The sequence below is a fragment of the Sinocyclocheilus rhinocerous genome, unplaced genomic scaffold (assembly GCF_001515625.1).
Source record: "Sinocyclocheilus rhinocerous isolate Xijiao unplaced genomic scaffold, SAMN03320098_v1.1 scaffold66, whole genome shotgun sequence".
NCBI lineage: Eukaryota > Metazoa > Chordata > Actinopteri > Cypriniformes > Cyprinidae > Sinocyclocheilus > Sinocyclocheilus rhinocerous.
In genome coordinates, this window is record NW_015662934.1 from 1093682 (window position 1) to 1107858 (window position 14177).

Sequence of the window (14177 nt, forward strand, 5' to 3'; positions counted from 1 at the left end):
TATTATTATTATTAATTTATATATCATCATTATTGTTTATTCATTATTATTATTATTATTATTTTAATTCATTGTATATATTTTAATTTAAGTTATTTCTTTGAGTGAAATTTCAGTGCCACTAGCATGGAAGTAATGCATAGAAAAATAATGATAGCTTCAATATACCAAAAAAATTCCTACCATCATTCTTGCCCTTCTCCCCATTTGTCATTGGTCAGATAATTAAAAATGAAAGTGCCACTTGGCCTCTAACACCTTTGTATTTTCTGTTTGTTGTCTGTAAGCATCTGACGGCATGTGTTGTGTTTGTTCTGCAGCGATCAGGCAGGGATCCTCAGCGAGGAGAAAACCTCTCGGCCAAGTCTTCGGACAGTGATGTCAGCGACGTGTCCGCTGTGTCGAGATCCAGCAGTGCGTCTCGATTCAGCAGCATGAGCTACATCTCTGTCCAATCAGAACGGCCGCGGGGCAGCCGCAAGATCAGGTGAGACAGCCTCTTCTCAAGTCAGGATCACTGTCAAACCTGTGTGTCACAGTTCAGTCCGGGAACAGTCCACAGCGAGGGCTCCAAAACGGTGTTCTTTGAGGCCACGTACATACTGCTACATTTTGGGATTGACAACCGCAGTTATTTGCAGGAGTGAATTCCTCATGTGTTGGCGTCTCCCGACTGTTAACAAGAAACATGGATGTTAATAGTTTAGCTTGTTTGGTGTTCTGGACCAAACTAATGTCAGAGTCTGGAAACCAGTGTTATTTTAGTACTATTTATTACATATTATAGTATTTCTTAATATTCTGAATTAGCTTTTATTTTTATATTTTCTGTTTCATTTTAATTTTAGTTTTATTTGATGTGATTTTCTCCTTTTTATTCGGTTTTTTATATTTCTATTTAGCTTTAATTTATTTTTATTTCAGTTCTAGTTTTAGTCATTTTAGCCCTTACTACTTTATTTAGGTAACAATTCTATTTAGTTAGTTTGAAAATTAGTTAAGTTTCCACTTTAGTTGAATATTTAAAATCATATTTTATTCGTTTTAGATTTAGTTTTAGTTTTAGTTATATAATAACAACACTGCTGGAAACAGTTGGAGGTAAACCGAGGCACCAAGTTTATGTATGTTTAGTCTCAGCCTCAGACGGCATGCCCTCATACACATGACTAGCAAACACTATCAAAAACTCTGCATTTCTGATCTGATTGACTTGCTTCCAGGAAATTTCTTACCAGTCAACCTGGAAACAGTCAGTTTTGCCTAGATGATGCACCACTTAAATTTGAAAATGCCTTTTAAACCCAATTTAAAGAGTTAGTTCACCCACAAATGAAAAGTCTGTCATTAATTACTCACCCTGATGTCGATCCAAACCCGCAAGACCTTTGTTCATCTTCGCAACACAGATTAAGATATTTTTGATGAAATCCGAGAGCTTTCTAACCCCGTATATACAGAAATGCAACAACCACGTTCAAGGCCCTGAAAGGTAGTAAGGACATTGTTAAAATAGCCCATGTGACATCAGTGGTTCATCACTTAATTTCTTCTGTTCCGATTTCGATATGCCTTCGCAAGAGTACCATGACACATGCGCGTGCATTCCTCTGTTTGTAAACAAGGCGCAGTGCATCCAGGTTCTACAGCAGAACGCCGGCTCCTGAGTCAGCAGCACCACACGCATGCCTCATAGTGAATGCGCGTCAAAGACTGAGACGGAAGAGAAAAAATTGTTGAATAAATTCGTTATTTTTGTTTTTTGTGTGCACAAAAAGTATTCTCATAGCTTCATAAAATTACAGTTGAACCCCTGATGTGATATGGAATATTTTAACCATGTCCTTACTACCTTTCTGGGTCTTGAACGTGTCAGTTGTATTGCTGTCTATGGAAGGCCTGAAAGCTCTTGGATTTCATCAAAAATATCTTAATTTGTGTTCCGAAGATGAACGAAGGTCTTACAGATTTGGATTGACATGAGGGTGAGTAATTAATGACAGAATTTTCATTTTTGGGTGAACTATCCCTTTAATTCCTGAATTTGAACTATGTATGTATTGAACTTGAATGTAAGGAAGTTAAAGTAATTCAGATTGTGTGTAATATTGCATGTAAGTTTGTCAACAAAGTTTAAAGGTTCATAAAATCATGTTTGTGAAATAATCAGAACTTATTACTAGATAACAAATACTTATAAATTATAACACAAAACAGTCTATGGCTGGACACTGTATCAATCAAACAGCCTCTTTCAGATTAAGTGGGCACTTCTTGTCCAGAATATTAGTCAGGCTACACAAATACTGAATACTGCATACAAATATTGTTGGCTCTGTAATAGGGCTGCACGATAAATCGCATGCAATATTTAATTTGTCAGTAAAGCCGATTCTGTAATCAGTGGTAAATCTCCATCACGTGCGGGCTTTCACATTGAGCAGCATTTACTACACAGAGCCGTTGTTCACTGACAAGCTGTGCAAAAAATTGCGCGATTATGAACGTGGTTTTGCGCAGCTTGCCAGTGAAAATATCGCATGCGATTTATCGTGCAGCCCTACTCTGTAATGAATTGCTTGTTATTTTCCTCATTTATAAGTCACTTTGGATATACAGTAAGCGTCTGCTAAACTGGTATCCAAAATTGCATTTGGGTCAAGACGTATCTCATATCTGAATCATCCAGGCGTACATTTGGTTCTAAAATGAAGTTATCACTCCTATAAATACCTGCTGTGTGCAGAACAGGATTAAGCACTCAGAAAAGGAGTGAGGATCATATTTAGCAGCAGTGTGTACATGGCCGCTCTGTAGGCTTCATCATTATTTGGGTCAAGATTGGGTTCGGTTTAGGTGAGTTTGGCACCAAATCAATGTTGACTGTCTGAAATTTTCTAAACGTTTTAAATGTAATATGTACATCCTTTCAAATGTTTGGGGTCAGTACATGCTTTATTTAAAGAAATTAATACTTTTATTAAGCAAGCATGCATTAAATTGATCAGAATTGGCAGGAATTTACAGTGTTACAGAAGATTAAAGAATCCTTTAATGTATCACATTTCCACAAAAATATTAAGCAGCCATTGTTTTAAACATTGATCATAATAAGAAATGTTTCTTGAGCAGCAAATCAGCACATTAGAATGATTTCTGAAGGATGTTGTGACACTGAAGACTGGAGTAATGATGCTGAAAATTTAGCTTTGCATCTCAGGAATAAATTACATTTGAAAATATATTCAAATAGAAAACAGTTATTTTAAATTTTAATAATATTTCACATTATTACTGTTTTTACTGTATTTTTGACTAAAAAAATTGAAGCCTTGGTAAGCATAACAGACTTCTTCAAAAAAAAACATTGTACTGACATCAAACGTTTGAACGGTAGTGTACTTTCATAGCATTGGTCTGTCGTCCAACATTTTCATAATTCGCTCCATGTCAGCGAACACAAACAGTTACTTTTACTGAAATGCTACCAAATAATCACGAGCAAACTAGAGGTGAATATTTCAGTTCTGCAAGCTTTGAAACACATTTTTGTTCTGTTTTATGTGCATACTGTCTGGCTTCTGTTGTTTTTACTGTTAGCATTGCGTTATTTTGTTGTGTTGTCATTCATTCATTCTTACTTTACGGTTTACATTCAGGTACTGTTGACACCTGTTTTCACTGTGCTTCATTTTTGTTCTGCATGCTGCTTGCACCTCTGCTTCTGCCGGCCACGCCCACAGCAATGCAGTGCAGGGGCGGAGCCTCTCCAGGGAGGGGGAGGAGTCAGTTGGGGAGGTGGAACAGGAGGAAGCAGGATTAGAGGAGGACAGAGGGAGGAAGAGAGGAGGGGGGAGGGCAGGAAAACTGAGGAGACAGACAGATAGTGTAGACAGAGAGGAGGCGGAGCTGGAGGAGGAGCCTGAAGAGGGCGTGGCCCAGAGGACGGTCTCAGAGATGGACCTCAGGTAAACTATAGCCATGGCAACCAGCTGTATTGTATACCATAACTTCAAGTCATTCCGTTGGATGCAAACATACTACTAGTATATTCTGTTCATGCCTAAACAAGGTGCACTGCCAGTGGTTTTTACACATTCCAAGTTTTACCCTTAAAGTGATAGTAATTTTGAAATAAATAAATAACTAAAGTAAAAAAAATATATTTAACACATTTGTCAAAATACTATTACTTTATTTATTTGTTTGTTTATTCATTTATTTGTTTATTTATCTCAGAAGTAATGTTAAATACTGGTAAATAAAACAAAATATTTACAAACATTACATCCAGTGTTATTTTAGTGTCATTGTAGTACTATTATAGTTTTCACTAATATTTGAGTTAGTTTTATTTTTCTATATTATATATTTTTTTGCTTTTATATATTTTAATTTTAAATGTTTAGTAACTTTTAGTTACTGTTTTGTCATTTTTATTAGTTTTTTTTATTAGGTCAGTATAGTTTTTGTTTTTTGTTGTTTTTAAAAGAAAAAATTAGTTTAAACTAAATAAAAATGAGAAATGTTGTATTGGCTAATTGTAGCTATTTTTTATTTATTTATTCCTTTTTTTGTTTAACATTTACTTTATCTCAAAGGAAGAAATGTTTTTCTTAAGGTTTTAGTTTTAGTTCTCATCAATCCACAACAAATCCTCTGAATATAACAGTATTCAGAACAGAACAGGAAGTTTAAAATAAACATAATTTGTAATGGCATTCATTATAAACAACATTTATTATAAATGACAAGCCTTAATTAATTTATTTAAAGCAAAACTGAAACTGAAATGTATTTCCAATAGATAAAACTTGGAAATTTATATATATATATATATATATATATATACTCCTGCCAACTCCAGTTCAGTGAAATGAGTGTATAGATACAGTAGGTGGCAAGCCATGGTGATCCGCTCATGATGAATGACTCAATCCTGTGCTAGTTCTGCTTATGTGTGTTTCATGTCTGAATGGCATATTTATGTGCTGCTGTTTGATTGTGCTGCGACTAAAATTCAACACTTGTGACGGCATTATTTGAGGTTTATTAAGAACATGTCATGAAATGTTTTATTTCAATGTCTCCAGACCTTCTAATAGCCCTTTTACCCCTATAAAGGCCTCCATTCAGATACAGCTTCACACTCAGTTTACTGTATTTTTGACTAAAAAAATTGAAGCCTTGGTAAGCATAACAGACTTCTTCAAAAAAAAACATTGTACTGACATCAAACGTTTGAACGGTAGTGTACTTTCATAGCATTGGTCTGTCGTCCAACATTTTCATAATTCGCTCCATGTCAGCGAACACAAACAGTTACTTTTACTGAAATGCTACCAAATAATCACGAGCAAACTAGAGGTGAATATTTCAGTTCTGCAAGCTTTGAAACACATTTTTGTTCTGTTTTATGTGCATACTGTCTGGCTTCTGTTGTTTTTACTGTTAGCATTGCGTTATTTTGTTGTGTTGTCATTCATTCATTCTTACTTTACGGTTTACATTCAGGTACTGTTGACACCTGTTTTCACTGTGCTTCATTTTTGTTCTGCATGCTGCTTGCACCTCTGCTTCTGCCGGCCACGCCCACAGCAATGCAGTGCAGGGGCGGAGCCTCTCCAGGGAGGGGGAGGAGTCGGTTGGGGAGGCGTTACAGGATGAACAGGAGGAAGGAGGATTAGAGGAGGACAGAGGGAGGAAGAGAGGAGGGGGGAGGGCAGGAAAACTGAGGAGACAGACATGTGATTTTATTTTATAGCCATTCTCATTCAAATGAAAAACGTTATTTGATATAAATGACATACCATGATTTTTTGTGTTATTATTATATAACAGTAAAAATGCTATAATGGATATGCTGTAAAATGCGTTTTAATTGCTTTTTGCAGTGCTGTTTTAGTATTGAGAAACTATTGCAATTTGTATTTTTTATTTTTGTATTTTTCATTTTAATTTTAGTTATACTTGTAGTAATTTTGTTGTGTTGTTGTAATTTTTAGTATTTTTGTTTATATATAAAGTTATTTTAAAGTTTAGTAGTAGTATATTATGAAGTTTAGTAGTTTTGTATATATTTTAAGTTTAGTCAAAGTTGTAGTATTTTGCTGTTTTTGTCATTTTTAGTAGTTTTTGTTTGTTATATATACAGTTATATATACAATACATTTTTTATTTCATTTTTATTTCATTTTTATTTCATTTTTAGACGTTTTAGTACATCAAGGTAAACTAAATTAAAAAACTAAACTAAATTAAAATGAGAAATGTTGCCTTTGCTAAAATACAAAAGTTTGTCTCAGTTCATGTTTATTTGATTTTGATTTGGTTCTGAAATGTAAATTATTTTTAACTACTATATATATATATATATATATATATATATATAGTGCATATATTGTGCAAAAAAGGTGTTCATTTTGTCCATAGATAAACTTATATAGCTAGATATATTTCAACTTATTTTTTAAATACTCATGTTTAACAGTGGTATTTAAAAACTACATTACCCATAATTTTGCTAAAAAAAAATGTAAAAACAATTTCATGTAATTTCTTTGCTTGTCATTTCTTTGTAATTATTTGTGAAATTTACTAACACATATATTAGAATGTTTTTCTTTTTTGCATTTACAGTAATCAATAAAATAGGCTTAATTTTGATTAAATAATACCAATAATGCCACAGCTTCATTTACTTCATTCAAAATATAATATCGACTTTTTTTGATTTCAGGGTGAAATATCACATCTTGTAAGATTCACTCATATATGTACCAGGGCTCCATCAGTCCAGCTCTTTGTGTTCATGTTTAACTGCTCTCTCAGGCTGTATCTGTGGTATTTCTGAGCTCATGCTCATCATCTCTCAGTGTTGACACTGCACTTGTCATCTGGGCCTCTGAGCGATGCATTAGACTCTGATCGGGTTTGTAATGAGGGAAATAGGAACACGATTTTCTTTGTTAATAAGTGACTGGAAGCGTACACAGACCTTTGAAGCGTATTGTTGATCATGTTGCATTAAATGAACACAGACTGGACGCAGATTGTGTATGAGGAACGGTGATTTAGCTGAAGAGGTAAAAAGTGTTTGCCTTTAATGTCATGCTTTCTTCAGGTGATCTTTCTGTCTGTCCGTGTTTACTGAGGCGTGATGGATAAGCCAATTCGTGCTTTGAGAAAACAGGAAGTGATGTCAGCAGTGATTACATTGAGGATGGTGGAAGAGCCACAGGCATTGTCTGCCTCATTAGGTGACTTGTGTAATATATAAGAGGCATGTGTTCTGGTGGCAGTTTTCTATGGGTTAGTTATGCAATCTCATGACTAATATACACGTATGAAACTAGAAGGTGGAAAAGAGAAGGAAAACAAAGCCATAAAGAGGTTACTTAGCATTGCCTTACAAGGCACAAAGAGTCAGTGAGGTTTGTGAGCGGTCGCTGAAGCATGAGTTCACAGCAAGCAGACGGTCATGAGATGTTTCAACTCTTATTCGTTTCCGTTGTTTTTTGTGGTATTATTAGCCTTTAGTCAGACGATTTCAAATCAGAGATTTCAGTGTCAAATGCAGAAGTCTTTTATTGCAAAAATCATTTTCTAAATCAGTAACTTAGTCTTGTTTTACAGTAAAAATGTACAGTATAAGCATCCTTTAAATGAGATAAATGCACTTGATAAGCAAAGTTGTCTGACATAGACTTGTTTTCAGAGAATATTTGAAGAGTTCATTTGCAAAAACAGATAACTCCGTTTTTAACAATTTTCAAAAATCATGTTTTTTCATTGTGCATTCCAGTTAATCTCAGTCAAACTGCAGTTGGGTTATTTTGATTAGGTAAAAATAACCCCAAAAATACTAGCTAACTAACACAATAAAACACAATAAAAAAAATGTGATTTTTGTTGAGTTATCTGTTTTTGCAAATAAACTCTTCATATTTTAATTTTAAATGTTAAAAATGTTGTAAAATTAAAATATTTAAAATCTTAAAATTTTCTTAACCCATTAACCCCAGAAAAACAATATTGGAAAAATAAGTTTAATCCTCATTTTATTCATTAATAAAATAATTAATTATTAAAAGTAAAAAAAAAAAAATCAAATTAATTGATATTAATCACAAATATCACATTTTATGAAGAGTAAATATGAAGATAATTTAAGTCATTGGTAACACTTTACAATAAGGTCTATCAGTTAAATTTAGTTAACAAGCAATGCATTTGTTACAGTATTTGTTAACATTAGTTAATAAAAATACAACTGTTAATTTCAATAATGTTAAAATGCAACTTTTGATTTTATAATGTGTTAAATGTTGAAATTAACATGGACAATGAAAAATACTTATAATGCATTTATTAATCTTAGTTCATGTTAGCTAATATAGTTCAATAATGTTACCATTGTGGCAAAATTGAATACTGAATATTCTATCTTGAATATTCAAAGCCAATGTCTGTATTCAGTTCTGCCAATTTTTGTTTTCTTTCCATATATTTTAACATAAGCCTACAGTTTGCAGTAATTAGATATTTAAAAAGCCAGTTTTTCAGTTGCTTCGTAATTTTTCAACTCAACTCAAAGTCGATGAGGTGAGTTGGCTGTAGTTGCTTTGATGGTCGAAAAATTATAGGATTTATATCTGGTCAGAAGGCATAATTATGTGTTATTTTTAATATGTTTTTTATATACTTAATTACTGCATTAAACTGACTAACTCTAACTCTTCTTTAATTAATGTATGTTAATGATAATATTAACATCCCTTTGCTATTTCACATTCAACACCATCATTAATGTGAAACTGAAGCTGCTATGATAATGTGATCAGATGATGCTGACTTTCTGCTCTGTATCAAATCATTAGAATCTCATTTTCAGAAATGTGAAGTAGAAAGCGTCTGAATAAGCTTTGAAAGCTAGTTCTTAATTTGCAGGATGCTGTAGACACTTTCCGTCTAAGAAAGCCAAGCATGAGAAAAGATAAATGCTGTAGTCTCTACCACACTTTCAGAATTTGCCATTTTTGATCGGGACTGGAAGTTGATGATGGGACTAAATTTCATTAGCATCGCCTACAGCGGTTTAGCGCAGCGTCACATTTCATTTAAAGGTCAGTTCTCTGTGGAGTAGAGCAGAGAACATTATAGCGCAGTTCTGAAAACCCAGTGAGCTTCTAAGGGAGCATCTTAACTGAAATATTATGTAGATATTTTATATATACGCACACAGTTGTGGTCAAAAGTTTACATACACCTTGCAGAATCTGCAAAATGTTAATTATTCCACCAAAATAAGATGGATCATACAAACTGAATGTAATATTTTACTTAAAAGATGTTTTCTCCGAAGGAAAGGAAACACGATGGAAACATGATGCATTGAGCATTTTGAAGATTAGGGTGAATTGTATTTTCCTTGTCTTCTGAGAAACATCTAAGTATCTTCTGTAGCTTCTAAAGGGCAATACTAAATGAAAATATATATATTTAAAATAAGAAAAAATTACACATCTTCATCTTGTTCAAAAGTTTTCACCCTGTCACTTTGAATTTTTATTAGTACCTTTCATGAGGCTTTTTTTCCCCACTGAGCTTGTAATAATGCATTCTGGCATTGTTTTTTTTTTTCCCCATGATGTATAGAGAATAGAATGTAGCCAAAAGTATGTATGCAGCTTTTGAAATAGCCTTTGTGTCAAGAACACACACATAAGGCTTTAATACACTACTTATGTAGGAAGCTCACTAAACTTAGAACCTTATATTTGTGTTATTTACTAGACCTTTTTTTATTTTGATCTTAATAAACGTGACCCGGGTTTGCTGACAGATCAGATCTTTATACATTCTCTATGTAGGCTTTTTAGGAGAGGATACGTGATTTGTGAATATATTTTGTGTTTGGTAAAGCAAAACCAAGGTTTTTTTTCCCACTGTTTGTAAGATGAAGACGACCTGTCAACATCTTCCAACCATCACGTTTCCACCATGTCAGTTTCCAAAAATAACTATAGTGTGTTGATAAAATACTGTATTAGTGCACAGCTCAAGGGCGGATTTTATGTTATTAAGGCCACCTGAGCTCTTGAGTATTCATTTTGAAAAGAGAGTATGTATTAATAGTGGTGATGGTTGAATTTCATTCCATAACTGAATTTGGAGTTCTTAATAGGCCACATTCATTTAGACACAATTAATTGAAACGCCAAGGACCCAGGGCGTCGTTTCCATAGAAACCGATTTTCTGCATCACCTCCTCTATATAAATCCAAGGACAGTGATGGTGACCGCATTCTTCTGTCTTTTTGTCATCGTATCTGTTGCGTTATTATTATGCGTTCACACAGGTCGCACGCTTCAGACATTGTGCGAGTAACATCTCACATTAAAATATGAGCTGAAGTATGTTGCGAATTTGAAGGCATGGTTGCATTTGCTTAAAGTTACGCAGCTATCATAGCAAAGCGATGCAATGCCATGAACCTGAACAAATAAATCCTAAAAGTATGCGCATTCCTTCAAGGAGAGAGGATGTTTTATGCTTACTCTGGTTTTAGCACTTCAGAGGTCCAAATCTGAGGCGTAGAATGGCTCTAAATCAAGAAAATGGACCCGAGCCACTGCGTGCACACGAAAAAATAGCGCACATGTTTTGTTTGGTGTAAAGGAACATTGTGGCCTAGATGAAAATGCACTTAGCAAAATCTGCATGAAAAAGGAACAGTCTGTTCAGCTGTGGATGAGCAAAAACATCCCCGGAGAGACACTGCGACGCTCCAAGTACATTTGCCTGAGGGATGGTCTTATCTGCCAAGACCTCCTGATAGACCATCAGGAGAAGCTTTGTATGGAGACTTTGGCCTTGGGGAGAGAGATGTCCAGTTTGGCTGAAGCTGTGATGTCCTTTTGTGACCATCATATGATCCTGGTGTAATTCAGTGGCACATGGTCTCGCTGACAGTGATGCTCAGGTGACCTTCTAAGTTAAATGAGTTGAGCTGATATAGTCATCAGGCTATAGTTGAAAAACTATGGCTCTGTTCCGAATCCTAGTGAGCTGCCTTGCTGCTATACTGTTTACACAGGCATTTTTGAAATTTTATTTTATTTCATTTTAAATCAAACCCTATCATTCTTTCTTTTTTTCTTGTTTATTTATTTATGTATGTATGTGGGTCAAAGACGTTAAGATGTCCGCATCAAAAGAAATTTACAAAAGTGATTTATGTCCAGAAAGCACATGAAATGTAAGTAAAGTGTCTACTTTTAAGGTTTCAAATAAGTTTTTGGAGGATAAAATGTCAGAATTTGGTTGAAATAATGTTCCATTGTCATTCAGTGTAACACAATATTTATGTAAAAATTCAAACAACATGCTTATTCTGACGTGTACATATTAAAATATATCAAAGAATAAGGGAGCATATTAAATTTTATTGTGTTTTAAATGAGTAAAAAAGTCTTACTGACAAGTGGGCAAAACCTAGGATAGTGGCCAATTTTAAAAATGTAAAATTACAACTAATTAGTATTTGGGGTGAAAGTAATTAGTCTTTTAATATGTCATAAATTGATTTTTGTTGTAAATATGCCTGACAAGATTGTTACACTGAATGACATTGTAGTGGGTCTCTTCTGTAAATAAGGGAAAAATGTATGATTTTTATTTTTTGCTCAGAAAAACAAAAACAAAATTGCAATTAAATTTACATGTATATATGTATGTATTTATTTCTTTATTTTTTATTAAAAAAAAATTCCAAGCAGGTAAGGCCAACATTTCAAGATAGTTATGCTCAAGATTTAGTCCAAAGACTCAGGCATTCAAATCAAAGCCCATGATTCTTGTCTTATTTATTTATTTTTTTTTTTTTAAATCAAACCCTATAATTCTTTCTTTCTTATTTATTTATTTAATTAATTTATTTTATTTTATTTTATTTTTTTGCCAAGCAGGTAAGGCCAACATTTCAAGATAGTTATGCTCAAGAATTCAGAGATTCAAATCAAAGCACTTATATCTTGTTTGTTTGTGTATTTATTTAATAATTTGTTTATTTATGTTTTTGCAGAGCAGGTAAGGCCAACATTTCAAGGTAGTTATGGTGGAGATTTAGTTCAGAGATTCAAATCAAAGCACATATGTCTCATTTATTTATTTATGTTTTTGCAGAGCAGGTAAAGCCAACATTTCAATATAATTATGGTAGAGATTAAACATTTTAAACCAATTTTTAATAAAGTGAATTAGTGAATACTAATATTTTAAAAGAACAAGGCCATTATTTCATTCTAGGAGTCATTCAGTGTTAACTCAATGGTGCACATCCATTCACATACAGTATACACTGTTGCATCTGGAAGTGTGAATGACCATCCTTCATAATATCACCTCAGGTACTGCTCTGGACTGACTGCCTGTTCAGAAGGCCTCCTTTATTAATCACAGAGAGAGTTTTCTAGAGCAGACCAGATTCAAACACACCAAAGTGCCTGAAGCCATCAAGGCATTAGTAATCCTTCAGTAAACAACCTGTGCAGTTTGTCAGAATGCTCAATGATCTGTTACAGATAGTGTGTGACTTCTCTTTACACTGCCACAAACCATGTGACCCATTTGTTCCTCTGGTCACTGTGGTTTTGAGTTTAGAAGTGTTTAAAAAAAGATGAAATTCCAGTACAGTTGTGACGAAATGCGAAATGGAAAAATGTTTTTTAAAAATTTTTTCCATGTTTGTAGTGAACTGTGTACTGTTTATACTGTTTCTTTCTCTCGCTCTCTTTCTCTCTCTCTCTCTCTCTCTCTCACTCACACACACACACAGATCACTGCAGGCTGACTCTCACTAGCAGTGGCAGCACTACTGCATGCTTTACACACACCTCAAGAAAGTTATTCATCTGAAGATTAAAGTCTTCAAAACTCTCATGTCAATTTTGTGTGCAGTATTTAAGAGAAAAATATCTGTCTTATTGACTCGTCACCTGCAGTCCAGTTTAACTGGCTGCTATCTGTTCCTGTATAGCGCTGCACTTTGTGTCTTTAGTCATTATCATTCTTTTCAAAATATAAAACAATTAATGCTAACTATTATTATTTTATATTTTAGCATGTTCTGAGTTGTGCAAGACCAGGGTTATTATTAACCTTATTAACGTTTTCAATGTTAACTAAAGCTAAAACTATATATAAAAAAAGTTCATTATTGAAACAAAATAAACTTTAACTGAAATAAAATAAAATATTTAAAAAAATCAGTTACTACATTCCTCATTGTTTAGTTTACTTTGAAGTACTAAAATAATTAAAACTACATAACCTAAAACTAAAATCTGAAACTTAAAAATTATATGGACATAATTAAAAATTTATAATAAAAATGACAAAAAAAGACATGATTGAAATAAACATTAACATAAATACACTGAACAAAATTATGAACGCAACACTTTTGTTTTTGCCCCCATTTTTCATGAGCTGAACTCAAAGATCTAAGACTTTTTCTATGTACACAAAAGGCCTATTTCTCTCAAATATTGTTCACAAATCTGTCTAAATCTGTGTTAGTGAGCACTTCTCCTTTGCCGAGATAATCCATCCACCTCACAGGTGTGGCACATCAAGATGCTGATTAGACAGCATGATAATTGCACAGGTGTGCCTTAGGCTGGCCACAAGAAAAGGCCACTCTAAAATGTGCAGTTCCCTTTCGATACTTCACTCGTACTGCGTCTTGCTTAAGACGCATATGGCAAGTCGGTTACGACGACGAACTGCAGTCAGGTCGAGACCCCGATGAGGACGACGAGCATGCAGATGAGCTTCCCTGAGACGGTTTCTGACAGTTTGTGCAGAAATTCTTTGGTTATGCAAACCGATTGTTGCAGCAGCTGTCCGGGTGGCTGGTCTCAGACGATCTTGGAGGTGAAGATGCTGGATGTGGAGGTCCTGGGCTGGTGTGGTTACACGTGGTCTGCGGTTGTGAGGCTGGTTGGATGTACTGCCAAATTCTCTGAAACGCCTTTGGAGACGGCTTATGGTAGAGAAATGAACATTCAATTCATGGGCAACAGCTCTGGTGGACATTCCTGCAGTCAGTATGCCAATTGCACGCTCCCTCAAAACTTGCGACATCTTTGGCATTGTGCTGTGTGATAAAACT

General features: G+C 34.2%; 1 protein-coding gene across 1 annotated transcript in view; it reads left to right on the plus strand.

The window, feature by feature from the left end:
- LOC107728483 (regulating synaptic membrane exocytosis protein 2-like) overlaps nt 1-14177 on the plus strand; it is a 137468-nt gene that overhangs the window by 92856 nt on the left and 30435 nt on the right. The window contains exon 21 of the mRNA XM_016538657.1: nt 321-487. Within this exon, the coding sequence (XP_016394143.1) occupies nt 321-487 (167 nt within the window). The remainder of the gene's footprint in view (nt 1-320; nt 488-14177) is intronic.